Here is a 17,779-nt window from a genome sequence, read left to right as displayed (position 1 = left end):
CATTCTGCCAGCGATGTTCTTCCTATAAACCCTTGCGTCACAATTTTATGTTAGAGATGGTTTATTTGATTTAAACATATTTTATTGTATAAATATAAAAAGGGATTTGTTACAAGTTCCATCAACTTAGAAAACCTTTCCCGCATATATGATATACAAATATATACATGATGTACAAATCAAGATTGTTGTACCCCAACAATATTACAATCGTTAGAATATCCTATTATAATAAGAGATGGATGTACGTATATTCAGAGACTGCACATCTGTCAAAACTTGCAACGTAAACACTATCTGCATTACCGGTACCTGTGAGTTTTGGTTTGTTCAGACAGTAAAATATTCTGATAGAGAGGAAAGAATCCAAACATTCTTGGATATGAAATTGAAATAGCCTAACGAAAGAAAACAGCTGATTATTCAAATTGTACCTAACCCTATTCATACATAAATCGTAATTGCCAATTTGCCAAATATGGGTGTATTAGATCTAGTATAAATTGTTGTTAGTGTGAACTGAATAAATTAGGCATTATTACGAAAGGTTGAAAATCCTTATGTGAGGACATACAATTTTATAGTGTGGAATAAATTTCACGGAAGATAAATTAATGTGCCTTGTATACAAATTGGTTGGGAACCGGCTGAATAACTAGCTGTATGACGCAATTTGATTGGCTGATAGTTCTCATTAATATTCCAAACGAGAGGTCATGCGGACGTGACCCTCTACTGGGTTACATCAGATCCGAGTGTAGCAATATACGTGGGCGAAATAAAAGATCTTATATTAATCAGATTGATGAAATATTGTTTTAAAAATCCTCGAGAGTTTAACAATAATTTGCTCTTTTCATTTGGAAAGTCAAATTTGAAGCTTCATTTTTTTACCGTTTGAAGTGAAAGAATAAATTTTGACTCCTCGAGATTATGAATGCTTGCTAGTTCCGCTCCTTGATCCTTACAATATCTATCTGCATTAGCATACGATGTTTCCGTATTGTTGAATAAATAGCAAAAATTCTTGTAAAGATCATATCCCGTCTCTTTACAATTCTCTAGAGAAAAAAATACAATGTTAAATATCGATTATATATAACATAACATGCGTTGGATTACGTAGTATGTTATTATATATATATATATATATATATATATATGCTTGTATATCTATTAATTGCATAATGGTAATGGCAAAGCTTAATTTAAGGTATTCCATGTATAATGAAAGGATAATGAACAATTTTGAAGGATTTAGATCAACATAAAAATTTATTCAACATGATATCATGATTACAACTATTCCACCATCCATTTATTAGATATGAAATATGGTCATTATACATTGAATACCTTAATAGAAGAAAACTATACATTGCCTATTCAAAACGATTCACTCGCTTCATGTTTAATGAATTAATGTAAAACATGATATATTGAACACATTTAAAACGAAATATAGAAAAACATTTAATAAGTAATGTAGTTTAAGAGTATCCCTTGCTTTTACATTTCATAACATTTTGTAGATATGAAAGATATAAATTTTACTAAGACTACACTGGACTTGGGGGATCAAATTTTATCGAGCTACAATAAGTTGTATTACAAATATAAAGATTCAGGTTATGATCTATGACATGTCAAACGTTGCAATGTTTTATGTTTTCCATTTGTATTGTATAAGTTTTGATTTGTATTATACAATTTTTATATTGTATAATTTCCATTTGTATTCTATCAATTTTTATTTGTTTTTTGTATTGTAAACTTTTCATTTGTATTGTATTATTTATTTTCATTTGTATTCTATAATTCTCCATTTGTGTGATAATCGAGGGATTGATTACACTGATTTGTTATGATTGGTCAAGTTTCCTCCTGTTACTTGTTGAAGTAAAATTGTCTGTTGGTGTCATCACAACTTAAGAAACACAAACAAATCATTATAACAAATATAAATATTACATACTTCCCTTTATATATATATATATATATATATATATATATATATATAAAGCTCTAGAAATGACCAACGACACGAACAACAGTGAATTGTCAAATTTTGGGGAGGCCCTGTCCATTCTTATGAATTATAATACAAATGGAAAAGATCAAACATTGCAACGTTCGACATTCCATAATCAGAATAACTGATACCATATATGCGAAATACATGTTATTAAGAAAGGTAAAACATGTTGTATAAACTACATGTATTACACATAACAAAGCTTTTTAGACATAACCCAAGGAGTACCTTACTTTGGCCATATACGTAGACAGTACCACCATAATTGTCATCCATATACCCACAACCACACTGTCCGCACCGATCGTTAATGTACACGTTACATGAATTCCGGGTTAATATATTCCAGTAAAACTCAAATATCTGAAGATGGAAGCTTTGCAAGTATCTTATACCTGTCTTTGATCTTTATTTCATTCAACATTAAGAACTTATAGTGAACTATAGCATGCATATGTAAGTAAAATCACACTAGAAAACAGTAACAAACCATGCTTAAGAGTAGAGGGCATCTTGTTTTCAAGTAACGGCGACCCTGAAAATGTACATCCGAAATTTAAATTTCATGGAATCGAAAACTTGCACTTAGATACGTTTACGTACAATATATGTAATACATGAAACATGACTTCAATTAAAATAATAAGTAGATTCAAAAATACATATGGTATTTGCACATTCAAACCGAAACTTACGTACAATGTACACTTAACTTTACTTAAGAATTAATTGAATCACTCAAATATGAACATCATTTTATATGAAAGTAATATGTGCACAGTACAAAGAGGATGATACCTAATCTTGCTTCGCATATGAATGGGCTGAGAAGGAAGCAAGGATAGTCTTTGAACTTTCCATCGGATTTCGACATCATAACACAGCTTGCTGTTCCATACACAACATTGGGTTCACCACTTCCCCACCGGCGAAACGATGGACTGTCGTCATTATCAGACCAAACCATACAATAATTCCAGCTACGTAGGCAAGTCTTGCCTAGGGAAGACAACATTTATTCTATTTTGAAACTACATCTACATAAAATCAAAGGAAAACAAGAGGTACTGTGAGCAATGCTCACTAAGAAAACCCCCCGCTTACCCCAATCTCCCAAAGGGTGTTGGTAATAAGTATAAACTACCTCTTTTCTGAGTGTAAAAAACAAATGGCATGACAAACCGAACCATATTGCTACTTCGATGTCCATTGCCCGTAACCTTTGACATTTTGACCCCAAAATCGATAGGGAACATCTTCATCCCATGGGTAGTCCATATGTATGATATGGTGACTGTAGGTGGAAAGGATAACGCTTTAGAGCCCGGAAACCATATTGCTACTTCGATGTCTAGTGCGCTTGACCTTTGACCCTTTGACTCCAAAATCGATAGGGAACATCTTCATCCCATGGGTAGTGCATATATATGATATGGTGACGGTAGGCGGAAAGGATAACGCTATAGAGCCCGGAAACCATATTGCTACTTCGATGTCCAGTGCGCTTGACCTTTGACCTTTTGACCCCAAAATCGATAGGGAACATCTTCATCCCATGAGTAGTCCATATATATGATATGGTGACGGTAAGTGGAAAGGATAATGCTTTAGAGCCCGGAAACCATTGCGTCTACAGACGGACGGACAGACGGACGGACGGACAGAGAGACGGAGAACCCGATTCCAGTATACCCCCCACAACTTGTTGCGGGGGGTATAAAAATAAAGCAACCAAGCAAGGAGATTGGTTATTATGAACTACAAGCAGAATGAAAGGCGAATATAACAAACAGAGATCAATCTCACGACTCCTATAATCAATGCATAATAGAGAGTTGGGAAAACACGGACGCCTGGATAAACCAGGGGTAGAATCAGGTGCCTAGGAGGAGTAAGCATCCCCTGTTGTCCGGTCACACCCGCCATGAGCCCTATATCTTGATCATATAAACTGGGTTATCCGTATTCACAATCAGTGTGCCAAAAAAAAAGACGGCCTAACAATCGGTATGAAACAAGTCAGACAGAGTTTACCCAATGATAGGTTGTATTGACAAACTAAATTGTTATAACGACTGTAGAATTTGCGAAATGCTGACTTTAAGCGAGACTGTTGAAACTCCTGCACCATCAACGTGTTTGTCAGTAGCCTTCCTCGATTTAAAAACTACCCATACATAGAACAAGTTCTTGTTTATCGAATCAGTTGAGAGATATAAGCACCATATGCAGGTGATAATGGAATATTGCTACATAGATTTGGGAAGTTGACAATAGAGATTTTAAAATTATGAGGTTGAGTTGTTAGTTTGCCGTCAATACCTATTTTCAATAAATAAATTATCTAAGTATAAAGCAGACGTTCACCACTATGTGGTGTCTTTCATTTCAAGTTCACAGGGATATACATGTATCGAATCGACATATGAATGAAAATTATTATTGTTAACAGATAAAACGTCATCCATATATCTAAATATGAAAAAGAACTTGATACATTGTCAGAATGGGTTAAAAGCATAAGAGGGATATTAAAATTCCGCATTATACACATTAAAACAAAAGTACGTACCATCTATCCTTCTGTGCACGTGTTTAGTAAACCAGAAGTGATAAACGAATTAGAGGTTACATGAGGAATATGTTTTGATTTCAGCTGACAAAGCTAGTAACAACATTGTCTTTGTTTGTAAGGCTCATTATTACAACTGTATTTTAAACGAACTTGGCATTAATTCCACTTTTGGTAATCATACTTATACTCCAACTGCCCTTTCAAAAGATGAAATTCTTCAAAACCATGCTTCAGTTTTAGACACATTTAATATTCCAGTAAATGAGTCGAATGAATATGAGTTACCGTACCTATACTGGATTCCTAAACTACATAAAAAACCTTACAAACATGTCACGGGTCATCGGAGATCACCTTAAAAACGAATATCCCGTGTCACAGTAGGCGTGGCACGCTAAAGAACCCTCACTGCTCAATGGCCGTAAGCGCTGAGTAAAGGCCCAAATTTGAAGCCCTTCACCGGTCTTGGTGACGTCTCCAAATGAGTGCAAAATTCTCGAAAGGGACATTAAACAAGATACAATCAGTCAATGAATCAATTTCTAGATAGCAGGATTTCAGCCATAACACTGTAGTAAAACGATGTCAATACAGGATAATTAGCAAACGACAAAAGAAATCTTTTGAGCAGGGATTTGATTTTATAAGTTCAGTGTACTATTCAAAGAGGTCTGTTTAGAGCCTGTTTCTAATTTCAGAAACATCATTATCAACACTTACTATGCGCCCTGGCCCTGTTGTTTAAGCCTATCCACCAATTGGCACCAATAACCCTGGCAAAAAAGTTTCATACAATTTCACATGAACATTTTGGAAATAGCTGTTCTGAATGCAGGAATGAAGGTGAACTACATGATATGAAAAGTATCCTTCATAAACTGCGTGACCGTGCATACTTTTTGAAGACAGAAATACAACCACAATAGTTATGGTGATGTTAGATAACAACCAAACAGTGTTATTTTCCTTCTACAATTCATCGCATCATATTTAAACTTAAAACCCCTTTAAATTTAATGTATGATGACGACTTCTAAAAAAAACATCTCTCTTATGTTTATCAATTCAAATGAACAAAATAGAATCCAATTTGATTTACTATAGGAAAATATGCATGCAATATTGAATTTCATCGTCATTTTAATGATGCATAAACTATGCTATAGATTTGGTTACTTGTCTGTCAAACTATAAGAGAAAATGTTAAAAATTACCGATTAAATGCTTGGTACACGAAGGAGAAGGTGGTCCCATTATCGATAGTGATAAGCCGAGCACCAATATTTCTACATTTTCTTCTTGCTGCAGTCCACGATAGTTTATCTAAAAACTCCTAAAATTAATAAGTCTTTGTATGAGAGGACGAACATGTAAATGTACCGGATTTTTTTTAAAATTATGGGTAGGAAGATCAAAGTCTTAATGATTTATGATCAGCATTCATTTCTTACAAAACATACCCTGAAACAGCGATTTCCATATTTATGCCAGCTTGATGGACACGTTTCCAAAGAAATTGTCAAAGGAACAGAGGTCATGCTAGGAGGTAGTGTTTTGTACCCATCACGGTGTTCTTCGCATATAAAGTTTTGTTTTTTGTCACAATCTCCTAAAGCCATTAAAAACCGCGATCCCTTTGATTTGTCCACGAATCCACACTTTTCGGTAAGATTACCACCTGCGGTTTAAAGGTTAATGGTCAGTTTGGAGAGCAGATGAATTGGTAAAGAAAAAAGAGCAACGAAAAGCGGAATATTCCCTCCTAATTAAATATATTTACACACACGACATCCAAAAAATAATAATGATAAAAATATAAATATAAAATGCAGTTTGAAATTGTAGCATTCCCTTTGGATTCAGGACAAACTGAGTAGTGATAAATGAACTTTTCATTACAAATAATCAAAATTTGCAGTAATTCCAATTCCAAAATATATTATGTAAGTAAGATGAATTCATTTATATCAATGTTCAGAAAATCATAATAACCTAAATTCTGTTTAAATTAACAGTGATACATTTTTTTTCCACTTAGATAATTGTAAAAAAAAAATGTCTCACAGCTGAATTTTCAGACCACTAATGATGGTATATTGTTCCTTTATTGATACTGTGAAATCACTTCTTTCCTAGAAAATCTGATTTTTCATTCATTCATTAAAGAAATAAATTTCCCCGAATCATCAGAATCTTTGAACGTCAGAAATTAAACTATCCTAGAAAAGACCAATCTTTAATCAATCCATGACTTTATCATTAACATTTCAATAAACAAACACGAAACTTTAAGCCCACAAAAATACTAGTAAACGCTTTTGGAGTTTTCAAAACATGATCAAAATCCTTTACATATAAATCATCATCACGCAACAGTATATGATTATGACATTCGGTCAGTAAAGCGTGTAAACAAAATAATTAAAGAAAAATAATCCTACCAAAATCAAGAAGTGAATGTGTCATCACGGCTGTTTTACCACTTGCCCATGAGCTTTTATTAGCGATAACGGTGTATCCGATCCAAACCTTGGGGTTAATTAGTCCAATCTGACTCGTCAAGAAATATAGTAGTCGCCTGTACAAGTAAATAACATTATGTACAATTAAATAGAACCAAATCCAATAGTTCATAAACAATTCAAAGATTTATAATAATATCATATTTTTTTTTATGATTTTAGGTCTATGCACATATATTCAAAATGAAGAGAATGTATTCCATGCTTACATAACTGATTGGTATATTTCATTATTTTGTAATTTGTCAATCCAAGAAAGATGGCACTGACCGAGGAGAAGCGAATAATTCCTATTTACCATACGAAAGGTCAGATTGTCCGTCTAAAAAAACAACGGACTAAAGCCATAAACTACAAATTGCGGCCCTGTTACTCATACAAAATTAAAATGATCTTAATTTTATCATATTTCATCTTCATTACTGTAGCTTTGAATCTGAATCAAATTTTTGAGGAATTCTCATAAGCAGAATTGTAAATGCTAAACCCGGGCATGATTTATAAAATTCAGAAATTTTCAGTGATTAATTTAACTTCATTGCTGAAACTCATATTAAAAAAATGAACTAGTGTTTTAATGCAATTTGAAATGAATAATTTTATTTTTGGGCACTATACGATGTAGTACATGCAATGGCTGGTTGGCTGCATGTTGTTTAACATCCCACTCGAGATTATTGCACTCATATGGAGACGTCACCATTGCCGGTGAAGGGCTTCAAAATTTAGGCCTATGCTCGGCGATTACGTCCTTTGAGCAGGGAGGGGTCTTTATTGTGCCACACCTGCTGTGACACGGGTCTCGGTTTTTGCCGTCTCATTTGAAGGGCCGCCCCATTTAGTCGCCTCTTACAACAAGCAAGGTATTGAGGACCTATTCTAACCCGGATCCCCACGGTGATACATCTAATGGAGTGGTATAATGGCGGAACGTATTATGAAATAGCTATTATCAGTTATATACAAGAAATAGAGAAAATATCGACACAGTCATGACCTCATGGTGTTAAAACAGCCAGAACACTGGTATACATGCATTCAAAGGGTTCTGGGAAAAGATGAGTCGATGTAATATATTGAGCAAAAATTAAAGCGTTGTAGAAAGAGTAAACCGTGACTTCTCATCTTAAAAGAAATCATTAAATTTGAAGATATGGCCGATTTTGGTAATGACTCTAGTCCTTTAAGAAAGCAGTCGTACCGATTTCATATGAGTACAGATTTCAACAACTCGCATACCATTATAGTGATTTATCGAAATGATTTTCTGTTGTTACAGACAACGTAATTGCAGTGATTTATGCATTCACACAATAGTCTTTACTTACAATGAAGAGATTGTCGCCAAGTGACCTCCAAGTGACTGACACATTAATTCTGATTCCTTCCACGTCTTCTTAATCTCAAAGATACGATAACAGAAACTGTTGAACCCGAAAGTGCCCTTGCAAAACAAAACAAACTGAATTTACATTGTACGGCAATGGTGGGTGCTACATGTGTATAGGGTTTTAACTAATACGAATTAATGAAATTGATACAAAATCAGCTGAATTTATTTCTAAAAACCTTTTCACATGCAACTGAAATAGGTGACACTGTGTTTGTTTTGTTCTGTAGTTTTGAAGATCTGCACACATATCCGGGCATCAGTGAATCGCAGTGTCTGTCTCCCCACAGTCCATTCTGCAATACAGATACGTGTAACCACTCAGGAACAATACTAAGAATTATGTACTTCTCTTTAAACAGGTTGTGAATTTGGTATGGTTTGGTGTTATACTGTTTAACATCCCACTCGATAATATTTCACTCATAAGGAGACATCACCATCGCCGGTAAAAGGGCAGCAAAATTTAGACCTATGCTCGGCGCTTACGCCCTCTAAGTATGGAGGGATTTTTATCGTGCCACACTTGCTGTGACATGAACCTCGTTTTTTGCGGTCTAATCCGAAGGACCACCCCATACAGTCGCCACTTACGACAAGCAAAGGATACTGAGGACCTATTGTAACCCGGATCCTCTCGGGACTTGTTTAATTTGGTACTTTTCACGAAGAGTAATAAGAAGTTTTTACTCTTATGAACACTCATAAACAACACTGAATTTTTTACAAATAAATTCCATTTTTCTTAAAGGCATATTTTCTACTTACGTGTAAATTCATAAAAGTACATCCTTCTTTGTACATCGTGAAACCTTGTGGATCATTTGTCTGCCATGCTGTGTAGGTGACATCACTATTATCTTCCCAGCGAAATGTTTGTTGTCTCCTGTCCCTGAGACCAATCCAGTAACCATACTGTTTCACTGAAATACCTTTCAGAACAAATAGTTTTGTTTAATTTCTTCTATAATAGAAATTAGAAATAATATTTTGAATTATAAAAATACAGCTGTATTTAACAATGTTTTGTCAATAATAAACAAATGTTGTTTCAATGTATTTTGTGTCTCGATGAAAGTCCTGACCTTTTAATTTAACAGTTATTTAAGGTGACATATCTTTAATTACGTTCAAGTGAATGAAAACACAAACCCACGTAAGGTACACACATCTGTAATTATCTTCTCTACATGTATATTTTACAATAGAGGGGGGGGGGGGTCATCAAAATCGTTTTGCTAAATTGATGCCTAATAACAAAGTCGGAAATGTTCTATGTTATCTGTCTCGTCTGCCGACACCAGAAAAACAGAACCCTAAACGGCATATTCTAAACAAAAAAATACGCACCTGCAAACAAGACTATCCTCTAATCTACGTGTTTTTATAAGTGTGTGTAAATAGCATGAATGCACCCTAGGAAGTAGCCTCAGCTACAAACATCAAATAGTTCCTTTGTATATGTAAATACTTGATTATTTCTACAAATTACAAAAAAATTCCTAATCAGTGGTACAAAAAAGAGAAAAGAATAAAGGGAAATGAGAGAAACCGCTCATCAAAACAATTTATTCTTACGAATCCTTACAAACAAAGATACAAGGCTGAATTCAGTAAATGTTCTACCAAGCCCCCATTTTTGCTCATCACGAATATCTTAATTGCTGTGAAAGAGAAAATTCAAACGAACTGTTCCACAACATATACCAGAAGTTGTTAAATCAAATGTGGATTCTAAACAATTCAAAAGAACCTTTAGTACATTTGAAACCGCAAAGCTTTTTTTTCCAAATCAACAGCATCAAAACGTCTGGCTATTCAACACTTTGCACGCAATCTCCTAACGATGAACTAAAGACTAGGTTTTTTGACATCATAGGCACTTTCTTCTGATTCCATGCACAAGTAATCTGAAGTCCTGGAGTTTCTCATTGACAATATCCTTGTAGTCTTTGGTGATCAGGTCTTCCAAAAGTATGTAAGGATTATCATAGGCACGAATTGTGCTTTTCGGTTGCAGTCCTTTTTTTCGTATTCTTAAGAAGGAGAATTTATTCAAAAGCTTCTACATGATAAGACAACATCTCTTAATGTAAAACTTACATGGTACCAATTTTGATGCACCACATACGCATTTCGACAAATAATGTCTCTCCAGTCATGCTCAACCGAAATGTTTGAAATCCGAAATAACTATGAAGTTTAATGTGACTTTCAACTCGATAGTTAGATATATCAACGACGTTTTATCTATCAACAATAATCATTTTGATTCGTATGTCGTCTCAATATATTCCATTGAACTCAAATCAAAAGACACAACGGAGTCCTCCATATCTGCTTCGTACTTGGATCTTATAATAAAATTAGATATTAACGGCAAACTAACAATTAAACTTTGCAACAAATGGGATGACTTCATCTTCTCCATCGTCAACTTCCCGAATTTATGTGGCAATATTGCATTATCACCTGCATATGGTGTTTATATCCCTCAATTGATTCGATACACAAGAGCTTGTTCAGCGTATGATTAGTTTTTCAATTGAGACAGGCTACTGACAAACAATAAGATGTTACAGAGGTTTCCTTTAAAGTAAGCATTTCGCAAATTCTATGGTCGTTATAACGATCTAGTTTGCCAATACAACCTACCATTGGGTCATATGCTGTCTGATATGTTTCATACCGATTGTTAGGATGTTCTTTGCACACTGATTTTTACTACGAATTAATCCATTTACTTGATCAAGATATAGGGCTTACGGCTGATGTGACCGATCAACTAGGGACACTCGTTCCTCCAAGGAACTTGATCCTACCTCTGGTATGTTCAGAGCTCCATGTTTGTCCTTCTCTAAATTTTGTATCCTTTACAGGATTCACATCTCACAAACGAAATAGTAGGGGGACAAAAATAGACTAAGGGAAGAAGGACCCAACAAGAAGAGGTTCAAAGCAACACTTCTGAAATTGTGTATTTATATAGGTAGTAGGGAAGGCACGCAGCAGTCTCGCATAAGACGTGAATTCCACCCATGAATTGTTTTACAATCAACTTCCAACACGTGTATTTCACTTTAGGCGGTACTGTCGCCTTACGTTGTTCTTATTCGAATTGACTGTTATCCTTTTCTGCCTTTACTACCAATACGACTCTCACTTAATGCGAGACAACCAGATGACATACGATTTTTAAAAAGTCTGCTTCCCATTGTGACCGATGCTCTACGTTATCAGACTCTAGAAAAATATTGCCTTGACAACAACACAACATTGATCAACTGTTATAAAAGTTTGCACAATATAAATCCTCTAACATTTTAAACGGCACAAACCTACTTTTTGAATATTATTGGGCAGATATTAAATTCCTAGATATATATTTTCTTTATAGAAATAACAATACATACCAATTGTACGTAAGAAACTTACTATGATCATAGGAATTAGTATTTTGTTTTATTACACCATTTTAGGGTGCGTATATGTAATTTGCACAAGTGCTACTGTAACAGATAAAAGAGGAATTTATTGCATTATGAACCTGTCAGTATTTTGTGCATACAATCAACATGTTTCGAAAAGGGAATGAACTGTATAACACCTATCGTTCTGATGGGACTACATATTTCTCTGAGTTTAAAGAGAGATAATGATATATTCAACAGCAAGCATGAAATTCAAATAAACAATTATTTTAACAGCTATAAAACGTAACAACGGATTTGTCAGTAATTGCAATAATTTGAGAAGTATATTTGTAACTTTGCTTGTTGCTAAGTAACATTTATTGGAAGAATCCAAACACCTGAAATATTGTAATATTCACGTCAACAGTCAGATACAGCAATCCTTCGAAAACTCTTTGAAACTATGCATTTATAATAAAAATATATAACATAGTCGGCTCTGCTAAGTAAACATACTATACTCATTTATAGCAATCCAGGTGGGGTTTTTTTTTTATCTTATCTTTAATTCATATATCCCTGTGAGCTCGAAATAAAGGACACCACAGAGTCATCCACTTCTGCTTCATTCTTAGATATGTTATTGAAAGTAAACATTAACGGCAAACTGACAACTCAACTGTATGACAAACGGGATGATGTCAGCTTCTCCATCGTCAACTTCCCATATTTATGTAGCAATATTCCATTATTAACTACATATGGTGTTTATATATCTCAACTGATTCGATATGCAAGAGCTTGTTTTGCGTATAGTAAGTTTTTAAATCGAGGTAAGCTACGGACAAACAAGTTAATGATGCAGGGGTTTCATCTCGATTGAAGTCAGCATTTCGCAAACTCTATGGTCGTTATAACGATTTAGTTCCTCAATACAACCTCGCATTGGGTCAAATGCTGTCTGACGTGTTTCATACCGATTATTAAGCCGTTCTTGGCACACTGATTTTGACTTCGGATAACTCCGTTTACCTGATCAGGATATAGGGCTCACGGCGGGTGTGACCGGTCAACAGGGGATGCTTACTCCTCCTAGGCACCTGATCCCACCTCTGATGTGTCCAGGGGTCCGTTTTTGCCCAACTATCTATTTAGTATTGCTTATAGGAGTTATGAGATTGATCACTGTTCGTTATCTTCACCTTGCATATACCTTCGTACCATCATACATGCTTTGAGAAAAACAAATGAAATTGAAATTGACAAGCACTAAAACTCTTTATAAATTGATTTGAAATGGATCAAAGGATTTAGTTTGATGATAAACTAAAACTCATCTAGTTTGTTTTCCAAACCTGGTGGAAGTTGGCTGAACACCAAGAACAGTTCATCCTGGTCAGCAATAGAAGCAAGATTGGCGTTTTGTTGGCGGCAAAGAGCACTGGCCTCATCCCATGTAGTCCTCCTTTGTTGTATAAGAAAACAACCCTCACGATAAGGTATCCAGCCATCAGCACAGGTTCCGCTAACTGGTCCTGCAACAAGCTATACTTTCTTATCGTTAATTACAATTGGTGGACCAGAAGCCATTCTATTTGAAAGTAAAACCCTTAATATGTAAATTTTTTATCAGAATTTGTTAGAAAAAAACAACAAAAATGCAGAAGGCAAACTGTGCATTCGTCCTCTCTTATTTTCACCTTAATAATACTCTTGAGCGATTTCGCCAAATTTCAAACTTGATCAGCACATATTGATGAAATACTATTGAAAGAGAGGTAAATAATTAGCCCCGTTTTTGAATTCATCCAATGTAAATGGTGGCGAATGGAGCAAATAGAAAATGGGGATGAAAATGATGATAATAAGATTGATATAACGCCTTATATAAAACAAATTACTCTTAGGCGCTTTACAAGAGTAAGAAGAGGAATAAAACAGTAAAACACAAGTAAATGAAGTTAGATGACATAAGATCTTATATCTGTAAAACTACCAAAATAAAACACTATAAATATGATCAACAGCTAAAGTTTTTTTAACACCCTGAATAATGTGTACTATGTAAAGCCAATTCACCAATTCCGTCCCTGTGATGAAATTCAGAACGATGCAAACGCTTATACCATATTACTTTTGTAAGTGGTATGGCGCATAATAAGGTCAACGAAAGATTAATAAATTTATCAATTGTCCGACCGGGTTTAAGTTTTAATTCACTTCAGCTGATTGCAATGAACCTTTTACTTAAAAAGAACAATACTGTCCATCAGTGAAATTGAAATATTCTTAGCACTAGTATCAGATGCATCCTAAGCCGAAAGATATACATCCTACATTTTATGTCAGGTAATTCTTTATAAACCTACACCAAAGAAGAGCTCCGCAAAGAGAGGCATATCCCTTTGCAATGAGTGTCTACAAGCTTTTCCTATGAAGATCCGTAGTGACTTTGACCTTTGACACTTTAACCCCAAAACCAATAGAGTTCTTTCTCTTTTGATAACAAAGCTATTAATCGATCCAGCAAAAATGTGGCCTGTTAAACGTCTACAAGCTCAACGTTAAACAGACATGAACACACTCACACACGAAAGGTCCCGTTACTATATATATATATATATATATATATATATATATATATATATATATATAATGGGGTGGTCCTTCGGATAAGAAGACAGAAAAATCAGAGGACCCATGTCACAGCAGACAATGATGACGTCTCCATATGAGTGAAACATTCTCTAGAGGGACGTTAACCAATATACAGTCAATCAATATATCTATATAGTGTGTAATATACAATTACAAGCAAACAAAACTACTGGCATTTGCTTTTGTTATGGTAAAAGTATTAACCTGCATATTACACAAGTTTTGCACATCAACATATAGAGTGTACTCTAAGCGAATTTACAATAGCTCAGCTGAATAACGTGTTTTCCTTTCTTATTTACTCAATCACATGTACAAGCCGTATCACAATAGAACATAACTCACAATCGTGCGTTTGAGTAGATTTTGAAAAAGTCCTATTGATCATGAAGTGAAATAGATATGATTAGACACAATGAAAGGTGAAGATACTGAACAGTTGTCAATCTCATAACCTATAAGAGTCTTGGAATTCTATTTTACAGTCCAGCATGTCTGCCTGCAAAAGATGACAATATCGTTTTTGTTTGACCTATTTTTAACGCTAAAGAAGGTCAAGGTGCACCAATCCACCTTAAATGCAAACTGAACTTGCATTCCTTCAAAAGGAAGTTTGTGCTTAACTTTCAGGGCAATATCTGTATCCGTAACAAAAAAGTCTGAAAAACTGTTTGACCTACATTAAGTACTAAAATAGGTTACGGTTCGTACACTAATCCAGCTGAAATACAAACTGAACTTGTGTTCCTCCGAGAGGAAGCTTGTGACCAATTTCAGGGCAATGTCGTATCCACAACGAAAAAATGTCCAGAAAACTGTATGCCCTACTTTTAGCCCTAAAGTAGGTCACGGCGCACCAATACAGCTGAAATGCAAACTCTTTCTTACGCATGTGACCAAATTCCAACGCTGTACAAGCATCCATTATGGAAAAAAGTCTGGAAAACATTACCTTGGACGGACACATGGACAGCGTCATAACATGATACGTCACGTCTAACGACGGGTAAACATAAAGTGCAGATATCATTTTAAAATGGTTCATAAGCTTAATCATCTGAAGGACCAACTAAAATTGTTGACCGCACCTATTGCGGATCTGCTTTTCTCGGAATCTACCTTTAAATTGTTATGGTCTATTTTTAGTTTATAACAAGACCGAGGTGTAATAAAGGGAGGCATATTACTCATGACCGAAAAGCTTGATTATTGTAGATTTAAGTTATAGTACACAATTTTCCATCACTATGCCTGTAGAAGTAAAAATAGTAACACTCTACGAGGCGGTTATTTTTTTGAAAAGTAAACATGAGCACCGAAGTGATCTAAGTTTCAAAAGGAAAGATCATCATGTCTGCACCATTACAAGTAATAGTTATCTGCTCTTTTAAATATTCATTACTAACACTGGAAACTTTAGATACGGATTCTTTTGTTTTTATTTTTTTTGCGATCGATGTAAAATGCTACACACACGGTTGACGTTAAAGGAGGAAATTATTTTCATTGGATTTAGATGTGAAAATCTTTGACAGGCAAGTTTACTTTCTTTTTTTCAAAATAAAGAGAGGGAAAACCAAAATAATTCAGGAAAAGCATAACGCATTCCTAAAGTATTCAAATATGTCTACCAATACGCGAATTTAATATCCGTTTAAAATCAGTCATCAATTTATTATTCTTAGTATGAACTATTAGCTTTAAACATGTTTCACATTTCACGCCAAAACTGATCATGAGTCATTGCCATACCCTTACACTTAATACATACCTTCCATGTTGCCAGTTTTCTTAGATATTCTATTCCTTGCTTGGGACGGCCCTTCAAATTTTGAATCAAACATTGTATAATTTGTATGAACTTGGTGGAAATGACGTCAACAGAATATATAACATTCGATTGTATTAGATACATTTCAGTATCAAACATGAATAAATGTACATAACTTTAACACTAACTCAGTTTCTCACACACGGCAGAATGTAGCTGTTGACACGAGTTGTCTGTCCATAAAGAGTTGGAAACGAACATAGCTACACATTCTTCATCGCCCTCAAGCTGACTTTCAGGATCACCTACATAAAATTGATAAGATTGGCTATTCTAAATGGATACAAGTCATAACAGTCACTCCATGCAATGCTCCATGTAATTTCTTTAAGAAATCAAACAATAAATTTAATTCTTTATCCATTTCTATTAACAATTATTGTGTTATATTACATGAAAAGCTTACCTGGGAACCAGTTGTAATAGACAAACGCACCACCGTCCGTCCACTGAAATCCCCTTCCCTCTGTGCGAGAATTTGCACCAATCCATACAGATCCCCATACACCTTTGGGCTTTATTAAACCTATAAAAATACATGACCTTAAATATGTTCTGCTGCATGATTAATGCATCAGCAAAACATGCGAGAGAGAAAAAAGTTTAACTGACCAGTAATAAATTTTTGTTCATTTGCGTCGTCAATACTGATGAGATGGGCACCCATTTGTTGACATTTGTCTTCAGCCGACTGCCATGTTAGAAGTTCGCCGATGAAAAAGAAGCAAGACGACTCCTTGTCATCTACCCATCCTTTTCCACATTCAGACGATCCACGATTATAATCTTTAAGATATGGTTATAATTCAGATAATCATCATGCACTTGCACATTGCTATAATCTTCACCTAAAGTCACGTTTACAACCTACTCTCTTACTCCGAGAACGAAATGAAATGTCAGATATATTTCAATATCTATAACTTTATATCTTAATTCTGGAATCCAAGAAAAAGAATTCCTTATACAATGAATTGAAAATAAAAGTGCAACCCTGTATATAATTAGATTAATTGTATGTAAGCTACTTACAAACAAGTTGATGGTACAGGGGTTTCAACAGTCTCGATTGAAGTCAGCATTTCGCAAACTCTATGGTCGTTATAACGATCTAGTTCGTCAATACAACCTTGCATTGGGTCAAATGCTGTCTGACGTGTTTCATACCGATTTTTAAGCCGTTCTTGGCACACTGATTTTGACTGCGGATAACTCCGTTTACCTGATCAGGATATAGGGCTCACGGCAGGTGTGACCGGTCGACAGGGGATGCTTACCCCTCCTAGGCACCTGGTCCCACCTCTGATGTGTCCAGGGGTCCGTGTTTGCCCAACTATCTATTTTGTATTGCTTAT

The 17,779-nt window shown here is 34.9% G+C and overlaps 1 protein-coding gene across 2 annotated transcripts in view; it reads right to left on the bottom strand.

The window, feature by feature from the left end:
* Positions 1 to 17,779, bottom strand: part of LOC125651275 (macrophage mannose receptor 1-like) — a 52,059-nt gene that overhangs the window by 15,368 nt on the left and 18,912 nt on the right. For both annotated transcript variants that reach the window (XM_056166949.1, XM_056166950.1), the window contains exons 13-27: positions 17,037 to 17,210; positions 16,831 to 16,950; positions 16,553 to 16,669; positions 16,365 to 16,415; positions 13,291 to 13,470; positions 9,291 to 9,454; positions 8,702 to 8,818; positions 8,461 to 8,576; positions 7,052 to 7,188; positions 6,071 to 6,288; positions 5,825 to 5,943; positions 5,331 to 5,383; positions 2,834 to 3,034; positions 2,526 to 2,570; positions 895 to 1,061 (exon numbers count right to left, since the gene is read on the bottom strand). In XM_056166949.1, the coding sequence (XP_056022924.1) occupies positions 895 to 1,061; positions 2,526 to 2,570; positions 2,834 to 3,034; positions 5,331 to 5,383; positions 5,825 to 5,943; positions 6,071 to 6,288; positions 7,052 to 7,188; positions 8,461 to 8,576; positions 8,702 to 8,818; positions 9,291 to 9,454; positions 13,291 to 13,470; positions 16,365 to 16,415; positions 16,553 to 16,669; positions 16,831 to 16,950; positions 17,037 to 17,210 (1,979 nt within the window). The remainder of the gene's footprint in view (positions 1 to 894; positions 1,062 to 2,525; positions 2,571 to 2,833; positions 3,035 to 5,330; positions 5,384 to 5,824; positions 5,944 to 6,070; positions 6,289 to 7,051; positions 7,189 to 8,460; positions 8,577 to 8,701; positions 8,819 to 9,290; positions 9,455 to 13,290; positions 13,471 to 16,364; positions 16,416 to 16,552; positions 16,670 to 16,830; positions 16,951 to 17,036; positions 17,211 to 17,779) is intronic.

This window comes from Ostrea edulis, chromosome 5, assembly GCF_947568905.1.
Source record: "Ostrea edulis chromosome 5, xbOstEdul1.1, whole genome shotgun sequence".
Classification (NCBI taxonomy): Eukaryota; Metazoa; Mollusca; class Bivalvia; order Ostreida; family Ostreidae; genus Ostrea; species Ostrea edulis.
This window is presented reverse-complemented; position numbering and strand designations above follow the sequence as displayed.